At 45.6% G+C, this 22127-nt stretch overlaps 1 protein-coding gene across 5 annotated transcripts in view; it reads left to right on the top strand.

Moving 5' to 3' along the window:
• The window catches only part of Tpd52 (tumor protein D52), a 79897-nt gene that overhangs the window by 31175 nt on the left and 26595 nt on the right, over positions 1–22127 (top strand). For 3 of the 5 annotated variants that reach the window (XM_004639757.2, XM_004639759.2, XM_004639756.2), the window contains exon 1: positions 14459–14685. The exons of 1 other annotated variant lie outside the window; for it this stretch is intronic. In XM_004639757.2, the coding sequence (XP_004639814.1) occupies positions 14550–14685 (136 nt within the window). In that variant the 5' untranslated portion in view covers positions 14459–14549. Of the gene's footprint in view, positions 1–14458; positions 14686–22127 lie in introns of those variants that run through there. One more of the 5 variants, XM_004639758.2, reaches the window with a different exon arrangement.

The following is a 22127-nucleotide window of genomic DNA, read 5'->3' as shown; positions in this document are numbered from 1 at the left end:
TCCTCCTCTTCCTCCTCTTCCTCCTCTTCCTCCTCTTCCTCCTCTTGTCCTTCTTCCCCTTCTTCCCCTTCTTCCCCTTCTTCCCCTTCTTCCTCTTCTTCTTCTTCCTCCTCCTCCTCCTTCCTCTTCCTCCTCCCTTTCTCCAGTTTTGTTGTTTGAGACAGGGTCTCACTATGCAGTTCAGGCTGGCCTTGAGCTCACTTTGTCGCCCAGGCTGGTCTTGAACTTGTAAGGATCCTCCTGCCTTAGCCTCTGGAGTGCTGGGATTGCAGACATGTGCCACCACACCTGGTGAGATTGTTTTTCTACATTTCCAGAATGGATGTCTTTCCTTCATTTTCTTATCTAAGCATCCTGGCTGGCACCTTCGGTATGATCTTGGATAGGCCTCCTGAGAACTGGTATCCTATCTCTTCCCCATCTTATGGGGAACACATTCACTCATCTACTGTTACTTAAGATACTACTTGTGGATTTCTCTTGTCCCCCTTTATTAGCCAGAGAAAATCTCTATTTCTAGTTTTTTGGGTATTTTTATCATAAAGAGGTATGAATCTTGTTTATGCCTTGTCTTTCTCTTGTGATGATCATAGTTTTAGCCATTTGTACTGTTAATATGATTCGTTACACTGGTTTTTGGATGATAAGCCAGCCTTACATTCTTGGGATAAATTTCACTTGTCCATGCTGTGTAACCACTTAAAAATACTACTAAACATGTGTTGCTCCTATTTTGTTGAGGGAGTTTGTGTCTGTACTTGTTGGAGATCCTAGTCTATAGTTATTTTTTACTTCTCATATCTTTGGTTGTTTTTTTTTTTTTTTTTTTTCCAGTCATCAGCATGGGCTTTATTTTTTTTCCTCATAATTTTATTGATGAACAAATAGCAATGAGACAGTTTCAAATCAAATTGGTAGGACAGTTTCAATAATTCACACATTGCATACATTTTTCCTAGTGGTTAATTGCTGTACAAGATGCAGACTTGATATCCTATTTACTAACACCATTAGAACAAATCCCTCTATTCATTAAGAGAATGTATATCTATCCTAATCGCTTTGAACACACAGATACAAAATGGACATTCATCTGTATCCCCTTTTTTGGTTAAGTTTCTTTGGTTGTTTTATCAAGGCAATAATGGCCTCATAAACTAAGGGATGGACATTATTAGATTCTGTTCTATTTTAATTTTAATTTAATTTTGGTACTGGGAGTCAAACTGAAGGCCTTGTGCTTGCCAGGCAGGCACTGTGCTGCTGAGCTATATCCCTGGCTCTTTTCTATTTGAAAAAAAGTGTTCGTGAAGAGTTGGTATCCTTGCTTAAATATTTGGTAGATAATTAATGTGAAGCCATCTGGGGCTGGATTTTTTTCCTTGTGGGTGGTTTTTCAATCTCTGCTTGGTAGAGATGTTTTCATTTCTTCTATTTGTCATTGAGTTAGTTTCAGACTTCTATGTCTTTTTAGGAATTAGTTTATTTCAGTCTAATTTTTTGGCAAGCAGTTCACGGAATTCCTTTGTAATCATTATTTTGTATGGTTGATAATAATGACTGTTCTTTTTATTCATGATCATTTCTTTCTTTCTTTCTTTCTTTTCTTTTCTTTTTTTTGGCAGAACAGGGGATTGAACTCAGGCCCTTGCACTTGCCAGGGAAGTGCATATTCCACTGAGCCATCTCCCCGGCCCCTTCATGATCGTTTTTTCTGCTTGCTTTTTAATGCTTTTATATTTTAGAGAATTGTCCATAGAGACATAATTTATTGTGAAAAACCATATAGTATCCTGCAGTTAACCTACATATGGCCATTAGTTTGTATCTTCTTATGTATCTTAGTGTGTTTTTGGTGATACATGTTTCAGAGGGTAAGTTTGTAGCAGTTGATTTGCTAGGTCAAAGGAATGTAGGGCTGGGAAGATCACTCAGTGGCATAAGTGCCTACCCGACAAGGGTAAGGTCCTGAGTTCAATCCCTGGTACCAAAAAAAAAAAAAAAAAAAAAAAGTGGGGGTGATATAGTGTCAAATACTAGTAGATATTCATAGATTGTATTTCAGTTCATTCATCAGTCATCTATCAGTGTTTGGAGAATCTGGAGACAAATGACTCGGCATATAGTAGCTGACTAGGTGACTGCACAGAGCTGACACTTCTGGTTCTGATGGCCCATGCTGAGCCAGCCTTTGCCAGCAGGGAGAGGCAGCCTTGTTTCAGTGCACTTTCCTGGAAGAAACTTGTAGTTTCTGTTGCAAAACTGCTTGATTTTCTCAAGGAAGTGCTGCAGGTCCCGTGGTTTCCCTGTGCCTTTTCCTCTGTGTTTTTCTTAACTAGCTGACTAAAATCTGTAAAGGGAAGTCAAGTGTTTAAAAGTCAGAAATCATGGCAGAGAAAAATCATTAGATTTGGATCAGCATGTTTCAGGCAGTGCTGTCCTATTAGGGTACGTGCCCACCCCGGCTTCTTTGTGTCAGCTTTTAGCCCCATTCTGCAGGGAGGCCAGATTTCACCAGAGGATTATGTTTCTAAATCACATCCTCTTGTGGGGAATCTAAATTCAGAATTGTTCTGTTTTTATCGACATGTGGGTTCAGTGCTTAGCACGCTATTAGAGGAGATGCTGGGGCTGTAGAAAGGAACTAGGGCTGCAGTGCTTCCTGTGTCATTGGGGCATGGTGGGCTTGTCATCTTGGTAGGCCATTTTCCTTGAAAAAAGCTTTTTTTTTTCTTTTTTTGTTTTTGAGAGAGAGAGAGAGAGAGAGAGAGAGAGAGAGAGAGAATGAAAGAATGAATATCTCTCTATTCCAAGCTGGCCTCAAACTGAGTATGTAGCCCAGGCTAGGCTTGAACTCATAATCCCTCCTGTTTCAGCCTCCTAGGATACTGGCCACTGTGCCCTACTTTTCCTGCGTTCTTTTTTTCTCAAAGAGACTGTAAGGATCTAGGGCCGGGGAGAAAGCAGCATAAGCACCTGCCTGACAAATGCAAGGTCCTGAGTTCAATCCTTTCATACCTACATTAAATAGATACTGGTTTCTTAGTTTCAAAAGATGTTGCATGGCTAGCCAGTTTTGCAAGCCACCATCACCTGAGGTGGAAGATTCTCTGAAGCTCGTACTATTATAGTACTCCATGATTTGCAACATCTTTAGTTCAACAGACCTGCAAGCCATGACCTTGTTTTTGATAAGAATTTTAAGTAGAGGCTCTTAAAATTTTGCATTGATGATGGAGCTTGCTACTCACCTGTTGCTTCTGTTATTCTGGGACCTTCCTTTGGAACTTCAGAGGCCTTTCTGCTAGAATCTTTTAGGCTAGATGAGGCCCGCAGAGGACCTTCAGTGCCCTGAGCGCTTTCCTCAGCCTAGGATGGCAGAGGAGGGGAAATGTGTTTGTTTTTAAAATTAATGTATTTTATTTTTTAGGCTTACAAAACCTTGAACAGCTGACCCAGCGTTCCCCGCTCCTTTATTTTCCTTACTGACCACATGTTACATTTGTTACAGTGGATTCATATGATCAGTTACTTTTCATTAGTCCCTCACTGACCTTAGGGCTCACTCCCATTGGGGAGTGTAGGCCGGTCTGTGAGTTCTGATAAATACAGACTGACATACATCTACCGTCACAGTAGTTTTGAGAATAGTTTTATTGGCCTAAAAATCCTGCACAATCTGTGCATCCCTCCTTTCTTTCCCTCCCCCACGAACTCCCAGGCCCATCTGTTCACCTCTCTACAGTGTTGTCTGTTCCGAGTGTCACATGTCTGGACTATGCAGTGTGTGTCTAGTGGAGTTTCTTTCACTTAATGCACCTTGCAGGCTCCTCACTGAGCTTGCAGGCTTTCATAGTGTGCTGTGTTTAGTACCAAAGAGTATTTCATGATTGTTATGTGCCACAATTAGGCAGGCCAAATAGCTCAGTGACCAAAGCGCCTACTTAGGCGCATTGACGGGGGTTTGATGCTATACCAGCCCCGCCCCTGGGGCACACTGAGAGGGCAACTGAGACTGGGTGTGGTGGTGCATGCCTGTAATCCCAGCGCTTGGGAGGCTGAAAATAGGAGGATTGCTACAAGTTTGATCTGTGTAGTGAGATCCTGTAGTCCTTGTACTAAAATACATTTAAAAAATAAATTAAATTGAATTAAAACCACCATCGAGGGCCAGCAAGATAGCTCAATGGACTAAGTGCCTACTTAGGCAAGCACGGGGCTGGGGTTCGATCCTGGCACTGCTGTTGTGACGACCGAGCTATTTGGCTGGTCCTAGATGATGGTTTTAAAAGAGGAATTAAAAAATCCATTTGAAGCTTTGTTGTGAAAAATAGTGAAGATAGTTCTCTTAGCTTATGCTAAATTTTCCTGCAGTGGTACGGAAAACTACTTTTCTTTTTGGTGGTTGTGTGGCTAGAACTTAGGGTCTTTGCACCAAGCTGCGTACAAAGATTCCTGCTAAATTGCCCAGGCAGGACTTGAATTTGTGGTCCTCCTGCCTCAGCCTCCCTAAGTGCTGGGATTACAGGGGTGGCCTTTCACACCCCTGTAACCATCTTTGTCTTTCTCACGTTACGTATGTAATTTTTCTTTGTCTAAGACTTAGTCATATGTCTCAGTCTAAGGAAATGCAGGGAGCTGCAGTCAGGCAGTGTGTGTAAGAAGAAGTAGGTTCAACATGGTTAGCAGTCTGAGCCATGTTCAGATCATATCATATACATACTTACCTTGATCTGCCAAGGTGACGGGACAGTAAACGTGTGGTTTCTTAGTTGTGGGTACTTTTCAGAAAGGCTTTTTTTTTTGGCTTATCATCCAAACTTCAGTGATCTCACCCTCTTAACACAGAACTTCCGGGAATAAATAAAAGAGATACTTTTGATAAATACTCATTTGTCTGTGACATTTTATAACACTCTCAAAGAAGGCCACAGAGAGTCTTCAAAATAATAAATTCAGATTTTTTTAAATGTTAGGGCTTGGTGCATTTTAGCCGTTGATTTGGTGTCAGGATAATAGGCTACCCTTGAGTTTACTTGTAGCATTGGTGTTCTCCTGTTGTGTTTAAGAAGGAATGAAGGTGAAATTTGGAACTGGAGGAAGCGTTTCTTAACAAGAGTAAGAAATTCAGAGAGAGAGATAGGGATGAAACTTTGTTTCTTAATAGAATTTAGGACTAAGTTGGTAATATTTATCTTTTTTTTTGATAGCTGACCCACTGTATATAGCTCGTCTAGCTTGTTAGAATTTAAAAGTGAGTTCTGGCACCCTGCTGTAAGGCTTGGTGGTATTTTGAACATGCTTGGTATGCCTCAGCTTGCTGGCGATTGAAGCTTGTGGTCAACATTAATCTTAACTAAGTGCCCACTGTTCTTGAAAAACTCCCACTCCCTTAAGAAAGAGTGTTTCATCTGAGCCTCCTGTTGCCAGGAATAGCTGTGTAAGCATTGTGGAAGTCTTTCCAAATTAAAATTAGGCCTGCCAGTTCATTTATTCCTTTTAGGGTCTGACAGTCGGTTGTGTTTATGCCCCCCTACAGAGCCCCCTTTAAACTCAGTCAGCAATTTGCGGGCGTTCAGACTGGATGAACCCTCTCCATCTTCCAGTAATCTCACCGCAGAGACCGCGTCCTCTCAAATACGTCATTAATACTCTTACACAGAATAGCTGGCTTTCCTTCTCTTATCACTGCGCCATTGTTCCAGTCCTTATTGTTATAATCTCAGCCTCCCCAGCCAGGCCTGTGTACACCGCATCGTGACATAGCTGGTTGTCCTGTCTGAATGGCTAGGAGAGCAGGAACACACACACACACACACACACACACACTCACACACCATACTACTCTGGCTACATAATCTTTTATTTTCAAAAATATGTATTTAGGAAATTCCAAGGCCATGTAGGATGTAAAACTATAACAACAGTTATGTGTCGAATAACATTTTAGCTAGCAATTGTTATGGTTTGTCTCTAGATTGTCCCCCTAAGACTTAGGAGCTCATGTGTATTTGTTTTGGTCTTTTTTTTAAGGGCTTATGTGGTGAGGGTCTAGTCAGCAGCCTGTGGCACCTCTGGGGGGCATGGAAGGAATAGGTCACTGGACCTGTTGAGGAAGATGTTGGGACCCGGGCCCCTTCGCCTCTCTGTGCTTCCATGAGGCCGTTCTCTCCTGTGTCACTGCTCCCATGATGCTCTGCCTCAGTGCAGCGCAAGATGATGATGCCCTGAGGTCTCTGAAACTATGACCCAGAAGAAGTCTTTCATTTTTTAAAGTATCTCAGGGATTTTGTCTCTGCAATAGAAAATCAGACCAACACAACAAGGTATCACACACTAAACCCATTTGTGTAGCTGGAATCCCAAACCCAACACCCACAACTTAAAGAGGAGGAAAAGGAGTTTAATGTGGCTCGAGATTTAAGAGGATTCAGCTGGCTTGGAGGCAGAACTCTGTGGAAGAAGGGCACAGTACAGCGAGGTGTTCGGTTCTTGGCAGCCAGGGAGCAGAGCAGGGAGAAAGTTCTGTCGTGGGGGGTGACAAGGCATAGGACCCTGAGATCATAGCTTCATATCTAGACAAACCCAGCAGTGCGCTTCCCCATCCCCTGGGCAGCTGGATTCCAGGCCAGCCATATGGACAGTCCACTTTCCCATCTCAGCATGTGTGACAGTGGCTCCACCAAACCATCACCTCATGAGGCAAGAGAGCCTTCCTGATTTGGGTTCGTGCAGTCTGGCATTCACATGGGCTTTGACATCACCTAGAGCCGCACTGCACTGAACCTGTCTTCATGCTCAGTGGTGTATTGCTGCAGAGCTGCTCCCCCGCATGCTCAGGCCGGCTTAGCAGCTCCAGGGACTAGGGGCCTGCAGCAGCCGGCAGCACCAGAGCTTGTCTGAAGGGCAGCATTTGGGGCCGCTTCAGACCTGCTCAGCCAGGGGTTGTGTTTTCATAGGATCCCAGGTGGTTACCCTGCTTATTAAAGTTGGAGAAGCACTGGCTGGAGAACTTTTTTTTGAATACTGGGAATTGTGCTTGCCAGGGAGGGGCTGTGCACATGCTGAGCTAAATCCCTGGTTGGAGAACTTTTACCTGTAATTAAGGAAGCTGCCGGTTAGTGTGAGGCGTGATCCTAAAACTTTGACTCAGATTCTGTTTATGCAATGAAAACTTTGGTCTTTAAAAACATTTAAAAATATGTTAGAGTTCTAGGTAGATGACAGATATCAAACTATCTTTTATTTTCTGGTGTAATAGTGAAAACTCTTTAGTCTGAGAGAAGTAGAAGCAGAAATGTGTCTCGATGGTGACAGTGGAGCTGAGTTCTTGTGCACTTTGGAAGCCGACTGCCTGTGACTGGAGGTGTGGGCTTGCTGAGCCCACAGCACAGGCTCCGGCCTCCCTAGTAAGGGCTGTACCTCATAATGTTCTTGCAGGCACAGAGGCTGAGGGAGGGGATGAAACCCCTTGCCACCCAACTCCTTAATATTGAAAAATAAGCACCAAAACCGTCATGTCTTCAACAATGAAAGAGAAATTGTTTTGTTTTATTTGACATAGGGTCTCATTATATAACCTGGGCTGGCCTTGAACTCATGGTGATTTTCCTGCCTCAGCCTCCTGAGTGCTGGGATTACAGGTGTGCACCCCCATGCCTGGTCATGAAGGTATTCTTTAGCTTGATAGTAGTACTCAATTCAGTAATGTTGAGAGGGCAGAAGAACATACCCAGAGTATTCAGGTTCTCACCAGGTGAGGACTTCGTAAATTAGCGGGTTAGAGAAATGGATTTGAGCTCATCGCTTGAAGAACATTTGCGTTTAGGTATAAATAATGTGACTATACCTGCTAGCTTGTGTATTTTTCTGGAGAGGGGTCTCCAATGTAAATTTTTCTTCCAATGCCAGGGATTGAACCTAGGACTTCTTTGTTGCTAGGCAGGCAGATTACCACTGAGTTATTTATACCTTGAGTCCAAGTAGCTTTGGGTTTGTTGGGTTTTTTGGGTCTCACAGTATAGCTCGAGTTCGAGGCTGGCCTTGAACTCACTGCATAGCCCAGGCCGGCCCCGGGCTCACAGCGATCCTCTGTGACTACAGCAGTGCAGGCCTTGTCCTGCTTTTCAGACTGTGCTGCTCTGGGCTTTGCTCCATGAGGGCAGAAGATAAAGGAGTGGAGCGGCATTCCACAGAACGTGCTGCCTTGGTCTCCGACGTTCCTAGTCCGGAGGCTCACGTGTATTTCTAGAAGAATGCTGCGCCGGGATGTTTCGGTCTCGCTTTTCTCGGCGTAGGCATGGAAGTCTCCCCTCATGTCCTGACAGTTGCTTCACCACAGCTGGCTCTCTGCACAGCCTCCTTGGCATGGCTTCGTCTCTCCTGATCCACTTAAATGTTCCTTAAACCTTTCACATGATTTTACTCTTTTTGCCCTATTTCTCCTTCTGCTAACCCATCTTGGCTGAGGCTCTTACTAAAGTTTCAGGCCCCTGAGCCCAGTGGCTTCACAGCATCCCTCACTCTCTCCTCCTTGTATTTCTGTGACACTGGTCACACCAGGTTCCCTTCTGTGTGTTTCATTCCTGGCTGATATCACTTACTGCGTGCCTGGGACAAGATACTTCTCTAGGCCTCAATTTTTGTACCTGTAAAGTGGGTGCAGTGAAGACCCCTACCCCAAAGGCTTGGTGTAAATTGCTCGTGGTTATGGCCTCTGGGGATGACTCATAATTGTCATCACCATTGTCATCCTTAGAGGGCATTTCTACCTTTTGCAGGGTCCTTGGCCTGCTCTCTCCCTGCAGGTGCCCCCGCGGGTGCCCGGGGAGGGTGTGGGGGAGAGCCTTCCGCGGATGCTGCTTTGGCAGAAGGTGCAGGGCTCCTCTCAGCTCTCAGAGATGGCCAGGAACCAGGATGTGCCCTGTATCTAGGCTGTGACCCGAGCTCTGTCCCGAACATGCGGCCACTGTGCCCATTTGTGCCACAGGAGGTGGCCTGTTTTGCGTAGGTTCCTCAAGCCTGCTAAGTGGGTTGCCGAGAAGCTCTTCTCAGCTGCTTTTACGCTTCAAGATGGGAAAATCAAAGTGAGTGTAAGGACACCTGTGTCCTCAGTTCTGACGGATTAATGGTTCCCATCTTTCCCCACTTGCATTATCGTGTGTGTGTGTGTGTGTGTGTGTGTGTGTGTGTGTGTGTTCTTTTCAGAAGTATTTGAGAGGAAGGTGTGTATACCAGAGCACGCTTATCCTTACTATATTTACTTGATATTTCCTGAGAGAGATCTTTTCTGGTGTGACCACAATATAGTCAACCTCAGTAAATGTGAAATTAATATAACTTTTCTGATTGTATTTCAGTTTTTTCTGCTGATCTACATCATGTCCTACTGTATGGAATTTCTTTTTTCCCCTCTAGTATTGGACCAAATGTAGGATCACGTGTCGGAGCTTTTGTAGTCACATGTTTAAAATCTGCTTTTAAGTTATTTTTATGGATCTTTTTCATAAGCCTTTTTTTTTTAATGAAGTTGATGTTTTTGAAGAATTGCAGCTCCCTCCCCTTTTTAAAAATAGAGCCGCTCTCATTTGGATCTTCCTGGAGCTCCCTCCTGCTCGACAGAGGCTCTTCCTTGCACGTGGCATGCTGATGCCTCGCAGCCCCTGCCTCACCCGGGTGATGGCGGCTTTGATCGTCCAGTCAAGCTGTGGTCCATTATTGCCACCGTATAGCTAGCCCGTTTTCCCTTCTGACTGGTAATTAATCTGTGCCATGTGCCCATGTGAACATCATACTCTTTGTCAGAATTTCTACCCAGATTGGCCGTGTGACTTTTTGGAGTGACAGCCAGGATGGCTTGCTAATGAAATTAGAAGTCTTGCTTTTCCCTCTTAGTTCATTTATTATTTCTGTGGACTCTTGGGTTGCTTTTCAATGGGTTATAACTTACTGCATCCCCAGTCATTTTGGTGGTCCAGTTGTCCCATGTGTGATGCAGCAAGTCTGCTCGGCATCGTGGTGGCACGTCCGCGTCACCTGCGCCCTGCCTCTCCTGCTGGGTGGCCGCCTTGTGGTCTCCTTCAGCACCCATGGAGTAAGTTCTGCCTGCTGTATAGCTTTAAGTCAAGCCATCCCTTCAGGGTCTTTCAGGTTGGGGAGGATCTGGGCTGATATGCATGAGTGGTGTATTAATAGGCAGATAGAAGCTTGATTTTTACAGTTATTTGTAGGCTCTGCTACCACTTCTGTGCACAGTGCTGAGTTATCTGATGGGCTGCACACTTCCCCCAGGCCTGGAGTTCATCCCTGAGCTGCCTGTGGCTGCCCTCTGCTGGCTCCGGAACGGATGATTCACTTTTCTGGGGTTCAGGAACATGGAGTTCTCTTTCTGCCCATTTTCTTTGTTTTATTTGGTTGATTTCTGTTTAGTAACTGTACAAATACAGATAATCTAATGCAAACTGCTTTTTTTTTTTTTTTTTTAAACCAAGGATTGAACTCAGGCCCTTGCGCTTGCCAGGGAAGCGCTTATTCTACTGAGCCATCTCCCCAGCCCCAAAGAAACTTGTGCTTTCCAGGCAAATGCTTTTCTACTAAGCTATCTCCCTGGCCCCAAACTTTCTTTTATTATTATTATTATTATTATTATTATTATTTTTATTTATTTATTTGTGGAACCGGGGATTGAGCTCAGGCCCTTGCACTTGCCAGGCAAACGCTTATCCTACTGAGCTATCTCCCTGGCCCCTGCAACCTGCTTTTGTGCTGTTTTATTTACCTAAATATATCAAGAATATGTTTCTGTGTTAGAAATGACTACATGATCATGGCACAGTCCACGTACATTTTCTCTTACATGAAGGTTCTTTTGCGCGTTTAAATAATCCACTTTTAGTAGGCCTTTATGAAGCTTACTTCTATTTCAGGTAGTATCTAAAAATGAACCTCCTTTATTAAGTAGAGTGTAATAAGTAGGGATTTTACAGGTAAAAATACAGAGAAAAGAGAGCTATAGTTGGAAAGAAATTGTCTGAAATTTAAGATGTTCAGGAGGCAAGAAATCAAGTTTGGCTGTACCATGCTTGGGTAATAGTGGAGAATAAGATTGGAAAGGAGATCATGTGAGGCTCTTTCTATGGAACTGATAGAATTGAACCCTAAGGGACATAGGACAGAAGTGTGCTTAAAAAGTCCAGGGCAGCAATTAGGGGTTCAAATGCTGCTGCCCCCTCCCTTGCCCCTCTCTGCTTCTTCTGCACTGGCAGGTGGGGAGAAGGATCCCTGAGGCCCCTCGGATCAGCATCCAGAGCTTGTCTTAGGGACCCACAGGTACAGTTACACTGCGGCCTGGAAACTGGGGCTGTGGACGCAGAGATAGGGGCCCCGCGGGAGGCCTGGTGAGTGCGCTCTTGTGTAGTTTTGGAACAGCAGGAGCAGATCTGCCTGATTGTTCCTTGGGCCAGATAGTCCACGTGGGAAATAAAAAGGCTGCCCTTCCTTTTGCCTGGATTTGTCTAGGATTCTATATCAAAGTCCCCTTGGGGGTCGAACTCTGTACCTCATGCCTGCCAGGCAAATGTTCTAGCAGTGAGCTACACACCAGCCCTCACATTTAATTTTTATACTGTCCCTGCCTTCCTCAGAAAACTTCAGCCCACCTTTCCCCACCTGCTAATACATTAAATATGATCGTTTGTCATGCAGGGTCTCTGGTGGTCTGTTCCCCAGTTACAGTTTCATTTTTAATTTTTTTAACCTGCTTCTGCTAGGCAGTTGAACCTTGGGCTAGTGGGCTCTCTGCCATCCCATTAGGGCCCCAGGCTCCCCATGCTGGGTGTCTGTTTCCACCTTTCTTGTGGCTGTAGTGTCTGAGTGGGCTCTGGCTGGAGATGTGGACACCAAGAATAGGTTGCAAGAGCTTGGAGGTTAATGCAGAAACCCTGGGGTTGTGCCCAAGCAGGGAGGGTAGAGCTTCCAGACCATCTCTTAGCTCTCCATGCTCACATTTGAGAAGAAGGCCTGGCCTTTTGTGCTCCAGGCCGACTATCAATCCTGATCTAATTTGGGTGTAGCGCCTAAGGTGGAGGCCGGGTTATAGAGACACCAGCAGGCTGGCAAATGGGCATGTCATGTCTGGGTGCTGCTGCTGGAAAGGGCAAAGGGACAGACACAGGGAGGGCTCCTGAGAAGAGGCGGCATTTCTACCTGAGTCTGGAAGGGTGACTGGCAGAAAAAGGGCAGCACTTCAGGTAATGGGTGCCACTTGGATGTCAGCACTGAAGGCCGGGACGTGGGGCTGAGATGATGACAGGCATGGGGGAACTGTGATCTGCACTGCATCTGTGACAGAATTACTCGCCTTCTAACACCCGCGGCTCTAGGAGGAGGGAGGTGAGTGATAGAGCAGGCCTTCTGCCAGTAGGTAGCGACCAAAGACAGTGTGGGGAGCAGATCAGTGTAGTACGTGCTCATGTTGCCGTTGCTGGGACAAAATAGCTGATACCTGCAATTCAAAGGAGATGCTTATTTGGCTTCTGTTTTCAGGGGGCTCAGTCTCTGGTGAATGGCTGAAGGCAGAAACAGCACGGCAGAGGGGTGCAGCAGAGCAGATGTGCTCACCCAGGAAGCAGGAGAGAGGGGAGAAGCTGGCTCAAGAACACTCTTCTAGAAAAATCATACCTCAGAGAGCCACTTGTTCTGACCAGGCTCCACCTCCTAACAACACTTTTGCCCAGGAACTCATGAGCAACAGCTCTACCTCAGAACACATGAGACTTGGGGACCGTGTTAGATCTAAACCATAGCAGTAGGGACCCCTGGAGCCACCTCTAGGCCAGAAGCATATTCTACTGTGTGTCCTCTTGGAGTGAGAGATGTAGTAGATTTTCAGAAAGTGCAACGATTTATTCTTTTAAGTCATCATAAAAAGGTTAATGCTGTTTCTAAAGTGAATACCATTTATAGCTACTCAAATTCTTGTATCTTTTAAGAGAATAAAGTATTGTTTGGGTAAAAAATAAACTTTTGAAAAAAACTTATGATGAAGACTTGTCATAGAGTACAAAATGTGACTAATAGAAAAAAATCAAGGGCCAGCCAAGTAGCTCAGTGGATTAAAGCACCTGCAAGCAGGTGCAGGGGGGTGGGGCTGGGTGGTTGGGTGTGTAGGGGTTTCCAATCCCTGGGCCTGCTGTGCTGGCCCCACCTCCGGGGAACGCTGAACTGGGGATCGAGACTGGTCATGGTGGTGTAGGCCTGTAATCCCAGCACTTGAGAGGCTGTAAACAGGAGAATCACTATGAGTCTAATCTAGTAGTGGGATCCTGAACACTCTGTAGACCCTTCCCTAAAATAAAAAAAAAAAAAGAGAAATTAGTCACAAGTTGAGATAGATATCAACTCCCTAGGTACATGTATATTTTATACAGTAGACATCCTAATTTTTTTAATGATTAAAATATATTGAGTATTATATTTGCTTCTAATTCAGGGAGACTGTCAAGTTCTGGTTTTCTCAGGTAGATTTGGAAAGACAGAACTGCCTTTTTTTGCTGTTCTGCACTGAACACCCTTGCCCGCCAGGGGCCCCGAGGGGGCCTTTATGTTTACCTTCTTGATGTTAGCACAAGCCAGGGACTGCGAATGCTGTGAGCAGAGACACCGGGAACGTGCGAGGTTCTGTGAAGAGACTTGGGCCCAAGGAAAGGGACTTGGACATTTTATTTTATGAGCCAACTGCAACCGTGCCACTGCCGAGTGGGCCACGCCAAGACAAACAGGCTTAGTGCAGAAAGTGCAGAGCCGTGGCCTTAGTCAAACAGTGCAGGCCGCAGAGGAGCTGTGCCTTTAGTGATTCTCCTCCTGCAGTTGAAACACCACCCTTGCCATGAGGAGAAAGAAGAAAAGCTAGAGACAAGTTGGATTGAAAACTGTGTGTTAGAGATGCAGACTTCACTTTAGATGAAATAACGATGAAAATACGGCTTTATTTTTGTATGAAGTTGTGCTTAGGAAGCTGGTTGCTAAAGCAGGAAGCTCAGCTTTCACAATTGGACAGTAAATCCTTGGAGGAAAAAAAAAATCACCCAGATGGCATTTGCAGATTACTGACTGATAATCCCTCCTTGTCCTAGAATATTAACTCTACCCTGCGATAGCTGTGATCATCTGACTCATTTTAGAAATGTAGTTTCTTATGATTCTGATAGTGTCAAGTGTTGGCTTGCACTTTGTAGACAAGTGACACTGTGGAGCTGGAGCCCGGCCCTCCTTTGTTTACTGAAGACAGCTCCACCCTCTGCCAGGTTGCTCATTGTTGACCTGGAGGGAGCAGCAGGTGGTGCACAGAGCCCCTCCTGCAGTTGCTCTGGAGAAGTCACTTATTAAAAGGCCCGTCCGTGGAGGTCCACCTGGACCCGGACAGGGGCGGGGCTCCGCACCAGGAAGCCTCTCGGTAAGCTTGCTCAGCCCAAGGGACTGAGGCTGCAGGGACCCAGGCTGCAGGGGGAGCTCCGGCAGCCAGAGAGCCATGCGCTCTGCCTCTGCCTGGAATGGAGCACGGAGACGCCGGCTTGTATGAAGAATACCAGTCCCCTTTTGATTTCAATACAGGAGTGCACAAAAGCTACCTCTACCTGTCCCCCAGTGGGAATTCGTCTCCACCCGGATCACCGACTCAGAAATTTGGTAACTATTGGTAGAGTTAGATTGCTGTCATCAAGCCTAGCCATGATGGGGTTTGGCTGGTTTTAAAATTATTAATGTATAAGATGTTCCAGCGTGCTGCAGTGTTGTAAGAAGTTAACAGAGCTGTTCTAGGTACAAAGCAGAGAGAAGGTGGCTTGCTGAATGTTTGGCCAAATGTATTTAGTACATGTACGTATACTTGGAAGTTAGGTTTTAAAGTTAGTATTTTTTCTGTTATTCTGACCACTTTGAGCTTGTTGACCTTGTTAGTAGCTAGTATCATAGAAAAGGAAAAATTGGAAGACCTTGATTTCTAGTTGCCTGTGTAATTCACGATGACTATCTTCATCTTTGTCTTTAGTAAAAGCAAGATTTAGACACCCGAAGCACAAGGGCCTGCTATAGATGTCCTGGATTTTGTTCTGGGGGACCGAGAGCAACTTACAGAAATACCAAGACAAGACATTGCTCTAACAAAGAAACACTCGAGGTGACCGTGCCTGTGGAAACAGCTACTCCCCGCTTTGGGGCAGCTTGAGTGCCAGCAGCAGGGAATGACTTCCTCTGTAGCCAGCCAGGAAGCAACAAGGTTTTCTCAGAAGTAGTTAATAAGTGAAGACTAGGTTGCATTTTTTAAAAAGTAGTTAATATTTATTTGTACATTTTGACCTGCATAATGATCACATTCATTATGGGAAATTTGTACCTGTACATAATACCGTCGCTCTTTTTTTCCCCATTCCCTTTAGTCCTCCCTCTCCACCCCCCAGTTTTAAGTATTCGAGGTTTGTGTAGCTGCTGACCATGGGAGTTTGCAAATCAGTGCTCCTGTGATCTCAATTGCAGTTGGGTACTGCCTTTGTGCATCTTGGATTTCCAGGAGGGGGAGAATGTTGGAGGATCCTGAGGCTCTAGCTGCTTTCGGGAAGTGAGGGCAGTATGCAGCATCCTGCATCTGCTGGGGAGTGGGATTAGCACAACCTTCTCTTTCACGGACTTTCCCAGCTTTTCTGCGCAGCCCACCTTTCAATAAAGGCGCCTGGGGTTCCTCTCTGCCCAGCTCCCAAGATCAGAGCAGCACACCCGGGGTAGGGGCAGGAGGCAGGCCTAGCCTCCCATCACAAAGCCTGCATAACAAAGGGAAAAGCCTTTGGGAGGTCAGAGCTGCCGTCCTGTGACGTCAGGCGCCAGGATCCCAGGAAAAAGCTGCGTGTCCTGCGCACCTCCACTCATGTCCCAGTTCCACTCACAGCCGCAGAGTGCTGGCAGATGTTTAAGAATTATCTTCATGGCTCCAGTAGCACTGTGAAGGAACTGGAGATTGTGGGTTTAAAAATTTATGGAAGGGCAAATGAACAGTCCCAACTAAAAACAAAGTTGTCACATACCTGCGAATGCTCATATTTAGTAGTTTGCATGGATTGAAAGAAGAGGGGGTGAGTAATAAAATACTTGGAAACCAGCGTAAGCAGCCATTTGGCAAGAACGATGATTGTGGTTGGTCCGGGTGGCCTTGCATTGTGGTCTTCTTTCCTCAGCCTCACTGACAGCGTTGGATTGTGGGTGAGTGCCTGCGTGTGTGGCTTCATGCTGAGCCTCAAATAGCCAAATACTGAACACTGGGGACCTGGAAAATGACTGCCAGCCTTTGTGCTGGGGATCCATTAGAGCATGGGGGTCTGATGCTCTGTTTGGACATCAAACGTGGATGCAAAGATGTGTATCTTCTGTGTATTTGCGTGCTCTGTATTTCTGTGTAGAAGCTCTTAGGATTAGTACTTCAGAATCTGTGTAAGCCCAACGTGGTGGCCCATGCCTGTAATCCTAGAACTTGGGAGGCTGAGGCAGGAGGGTTACTGTCAGTTCAAGGCCAGCCTGGGCTACATAGTGAGTTCAGGGCCAGCCTGAACTACACAGGGAGCCCCTGTTTCAGGAATAAAGAAGCCATGTAAAATTTCACATGGCTTCTGGTCATGGTGTATTTTCTTAATTGGATGAGGAAGATGGGTTTAAAGGGTATCTCAGAAAAGCTGGAGACACTGATCCAAAAAAGGAATCTGTGCTTTAATATGTAGCTAAAATGCCATGATTGGGTGAAACGAATGTAGTAAGAATGAATTTATGGATGGGCTATTGAGAACTAGTCCCATTGAAGAGTAGAAGGAAAGTGACTGGAAAGAAAAGAGGCTTTTAAATCAAGGATTTCTGTTCAGTTGGCACGACCAGCTCAGCATAGTCTGTCTGTTGGCTTTACAAGCCTCATAAACACAGCTATCTGTGAGGGATGTAGGTCTTATGAAATGACTTACCTTACTGTGCGTGATGTGCTCTGATGTTTGTTTGGTTTTTTTTTTTTTACTTCTCTGTTCCTTTTTTTTCCCCCTTTGTAAATGCTCATCTGGTACTACTGCTGGATGTCTTTTACAGCTCATAGTTTGAAAACACTGCTATATAGTAAGTTTCAGAATTTGGAGTATAAGCTCCCTTAAGGGATGGTAGTTTGCCTTTCACTGCTCTTTTCTCAAGCACCTGGACTAGTACTTGACATTTGTGGCTCAACAAATACTTGTTGAATGAATGAATGAGGGAGTGAGTGAGTGGATGAAACTGGACAGCACTGGTTCACTTTCCAGCACATTTCACAGCGGTGAATGTTGAGTCAGCAAAATGCGGGGTGGCCCCAGCGCAGCACGTCCCTCCTGAGCTGGACTAGTGCTTATCTCAGTTCTTGAGCTGTAGTTGTTGTCTTTTAGCCCACAGCATCTGGGCCTCTCTGGAAATGTATAATAGAGAACAGGTTGATCATTCAAGGTGTAACCTCTCTTTGGGTCAAGGGTGTTCTGTGAGGTGGTTGATCCACTGCTATGTGCCCCTCAGACCCAAGCATTCATTCTGTCTTCAAAGCCGCCCCTTAACATGGGAGTTTTGTAGCTTCTGTCCTCTGTGACGGTGTTCTCTTCTTTCCTAGCAAAACCCATAAGGAAGATTTTCTAGATGTTATTTATGTAGGTGCTCTCTTCCACTTAAGACTGTTCCGAGAAAAGGCAGGAAGACATAGACCTGACTTTGAGCACCTTAAGTTATTACTAGTGACTTCAGAAATTATGGGCAACTGAAAAAAATCAGCTTAATGCTGCTATATTTGAAGCTCTGAAGAGTGAGAAGTCAAGCCTTAGTAAGCTCATAGTTTTTATTTTGTTTTACCCTTAAGAAAATGATCACAGAGACCTCAAAAAGCAAACAGCCAGGGTTTATGAAATGAAAACCAGACTGGAACTGAGTTGTGGAACTTATTCCTGGAAAGGAACTTTAAGGATGCAAGCACTTCCTTTCTGGGGATCCCTGATTTCTCCATGGCAAACCCCCATCTTCGGTGGAGTGCCCTAGATGCTAGCTTTGCATTTGATCTTTAGAGGGTGAGGAGAGGAGATGGCGGGAAGTAACTGATTGCAGCCCCCCCCCGCCAAGAGGAGTTTCGGTGGGCTGGGTTCAGGACTCTGGAGAAAGCAAGTGACCAAAAAGAAGCATTTGAAAATACTCCTGGGCTCCACTCTGCAGCTTTGTCTTGTTTTCTGGCTCCTCTTTCTGTGACTTTTGAAGTGGCTTTTTTTCTTGGGTGAGAAATCGGCCTCTGTGCAGGGCCCTGCCTTCCTAGGAGTACCCTCCTCCTGCCTTGGCTCCCAACCTGCCTTTCTCTTTTTGCTTTAGTGCTACTCTTTCCTTCCTCCTGCCTCCTTTGCTTTTGTTTGTTTGTTTTTTAGGGAAGGGTCTACAGGGTGTTCAGGGTCTCACTACTAGATTGGACTTGTAGTAATCCACCTGTTTACAGCCTCCCAAGAGCTGGGATTACAGGCATGCACCACCACGCCCAGTCTCAATTGCTGTTTCAGTGCGCTCCTGGGGTGGGGCTGGCACAGCAGGCCTGGGGATCCTTTGCTCTTTAGTGACTCTCACATCCTCAGCTAAGCTCCGGGGGTCCCTGGCGTTTCCCCAGAGGGAGTGGATGAGATCTCCCCAGCTTTGTTTCTTGCCGCTGTGATGATAGCCACTCTGCTTCTGCAGCCTTAAGCTTTTACCTTTCTCCCTGTGGACGAATAACAAGGACAGCATAGCCTTGAAAATCTAAAGTTCTCCCAGCCCCAGCTGAAGGTGCTCAGCACTGGACAACAGGCACTGGATGTGGCTCTCTCCAGAGCCTCCTTGCCTCTCGTCTGCAGTCTTCACATTTTGTCCCCTGCAGGCCTCAGTTTCCAGTTCTCATACCTGGTGTGGGGATCCTAACCAGCATGGAACCTCTACTCCAGGAGTAATCGGCTCCAAATGTCCATCTGGCTACAGCCAAGCAGCCTGTCTTTGGTGAAGAGAACCACCTTGATGTGGGGACCTCAGAGACTCCCCCTCCCTTTTCTCAGATTTTGTTCTATCCAGAAACACAGAGCAGAACACAGAGCAGGAACCGTAGGCACAGGCTTGTGAGGGAATAACTTACCTTGTGATCTTTTGAATATTACTATTAAAGATACTTGGAACTATATCTTAGAATGTCTCTAGGTATAGGAAGAGGGCTGCAGATTTCCTCTGGTTTGTGCTGACATGAAGTCTGGAAACTGGAGTTTTTTGCTGGTCTTACAGCCATCCTTGCCTGTTTGGAGAGTAAAGGGCAGTTTTATTTTCTAGCTCAATTATATTTCAACAGATTCTTTCTTGGATTACAAGTATATAGCAGATGCCTTAGGTTTTTGTGGCATCTTCTTTTTTCCTTGTTAGACTTTCTTGGGACCAGCTAATACAGTCTCCCTTGTATGATAGTTGTGCCTTAATTGTGTAACCAGGGAGTCTCTTTCTGAATCATGAAGGTGCATGACCTCCACATAACACCAGTCTAGATGACATATGAGATGGAATTTATATTTCTTCAGAAAAGTTGACATTTTATGTCTGTTTAGAATAGGAGACTCTTCGTTGATTAAAGCAGTGGAGAATGCAGTACCTGAAAAGCTGTAGTCATGCCGTCTGTCATGAAGCCAGACTGTGTCCTTTCCTTGCCCTGTGGCTCGCTTGTGTGCTTGACTGTGGTCCTTATATTTGGAGGCTGTTTCTGAGGAGAAGCTGCTTGGGCAAGTGGGGAGGGAGCAGGAGCCCGAGGCTGTGCTGCCCAGCGTCTGCTCCAGTGCAGTGCTCTTACAGTAGGTTGTTCCTGGAGCCAGAGACGCTTCTCGGCCTCTGTCATGGGGTCCAGGGGACATCCCCAGGAGCAGTGTAAGATGGATGGAAACCAGTGAGACTTGGATACAGGGAGACTCAGACACAGAAGAATGTGGGCAGAGGCATAGAGCAGGCTTGGAGAGTGTGAGTGAGGGGGTGCCCGGCATTGAGAGTGTGTAATTGAGGCCACCCAATAGGACACTGTGAAGTGGCTTCCACAGCACATTACTGTGATCTGTATTGCCCCATACTTTAAAAAAATGGTCTCCAAGTATAGGATGTGTTTGTGTCACTACATAGTTTAGTTCAAAATCCTGTTGCTCTGGGTGAACTTGGGATTGGAAGCATTTTCTGGTCTGGGCAGGAACAGCCGGCAAATGAGTAAAAGGTGGCCCTGTTAGTAAATGTCTGAGTGAGGTTTTCTGTTCTTTCTCACTCGTAGTAATTTCCTAGTGCTTCCCTAACAAAGTACCACAAACTGAGGAGGCTTAAAACAAGATAGCCATTGTGACACTGTTCTGCAAGTTATAAATCTGACACATCAGCAGCTGTTGAATTGTTGCTCACCCAAGTCCAGGGTGAGCTCACCTTAACTACTGGGCTCTGGAAAGGCCTTGTTTTCCAGTAGATTTTCTCCTTGGTATAGGAGTTAGCAAGTCAAACAGATCTTTGCCGGGGACCTGGTTCTTCTCATCACAGTACCATCTCATTTCAGAGCTCATGCTTGCCTCTTTACTCTTCAGAAATTCTTTCCCCCTCTTGGGTTCTTACCTTTATACAATGAAGGGCTTGGATTAAATGATCCCAGATTTGCCTCAGATCTAAAATTATATGAAAATGGCTGCAGATGTTTTAATCACCGTAGCAAGTCTCAGAGGCAGAGCAGTTGGTTTTTACAGGAGTGAAGGTCAGAGGTGTAGAACTGAGGGGCAGAGGGGGCCAGCAGGTGGGTACTTAGCGTGGGGCCCTGAGAGAGTAGAGTGGTGTGCCTCAGTCGTTCGTGGTCTTCATGGCCAGATTGCAGGTTCTGAATTTGTACTCAAAAGCTGGTGCCTTTTTTTGTTGTTGTTGTTGAAATGCTTGGAAATACATGGTGAATGGGAATGGGTGGGTTGCAGCAGAAAAGAAAGAAACCTACCTGGGATCATGTTGAGCCAGTAAATACGGTCAAATAAAATATTTTTGACACTTGTTCTATTCTAGGCACTGTGAGTTCTGAGGTGGAAAGATGAGGGAGTGACATCAAGACCTTATAATCTAGAACTGAGGACCTCTTCAGGGCTGAGCTCTCACAACCTTCCTGTCACCTTTCCTGTCCTTCCCCATCTTCCCCCTCCCCTTTCACATTCACCGTCTGCCCTCCAGGGCTGTCCCTGTGTCCTTGCTCCCACCAAGCTGAAAGCTGAAGAAGCCTCTCTTCCTCACAGCTCTCTGAAGTACTGCATTTCATCAAAGTCTTGCATTTCACCCACTTTAAGACACTTTCCATCATAAGATATCCTATTATTTTGTCTTTTGTGAAGGGATAAAAAAAATGTTGACAGTTAAGCTAAGAAAATCATTGATTTCTTGTCACCTAAATTTTTAAAACCTTAGGTTATGCTCATTGGAATTCTGTTAGATTTATTCAGGCATGTACACTGAATGTAACACTCCTGGGGCTTATCTTTTAAAGTGAGAGAGTAAGGTTTTCTTTAAATGCATTGGTGTTCTTTGTTTTGCTTGGATTCCTTTCACCCAGGACTGCCCTGTGCCTGTTCTACCTGTTCTCTTCTACTGCTTCCTGTTGCAGCCTCTCTTGGATGAAAGGTCTGCAGGTCCACGTGGCGTTTTCTGAGGCGTTGGCACCCAGTGTGCAGACTTCAGAATAGGTGCAGGGGTGATAACTGCGCCAGGTAGCTGCTCAGCCCACGGGTCGTACGGTGGATCTCAGGCCCTGAGAGGTGACAAGTGCAGTATGTTAAGACTGTGTGGTGGGTCTTGCCTGCTTCTCAGTCTCTGCCCCTGAGACAGTGGCTGTCACCTGAGCCTCTAGCAGTCCTGCTCTGGCTGTGGGTTCCGCTGTCCACATCAGCCACTCCCTTGCTTAAAACGCCTCACCTCCTGGGACCCTTTGCAACTCCCATGGAACTGAACATGGGTGCAGTCTCTTTGCAGTCAATGACAAAGTTAAGAAAGAGGCTAACGTACTCGTAACTGGATGGGACAAATGAACGCCAGTAGCATTTATTTCGGTT

Source organism: Octodon degus, unplaced genomic scaffold (assembly GCF_000260255.1).
Source record: "Octodon degus isolate 3935 unplaced genomic scaffold, OctDeg1.0 scaffold00114, whole genome shotgun sequence".
Lineage (NCBI taxonomy): Eukaryota > Metazoa > Chordata > Mammalia > Rodentia > Octodontidae > Octodon > Octodon degus.
The sequence above is the reverse complement of the archived record's forward strand: the minus strand, read 5'-3'. Positions and strand labels throughout refer to the sequence as shown.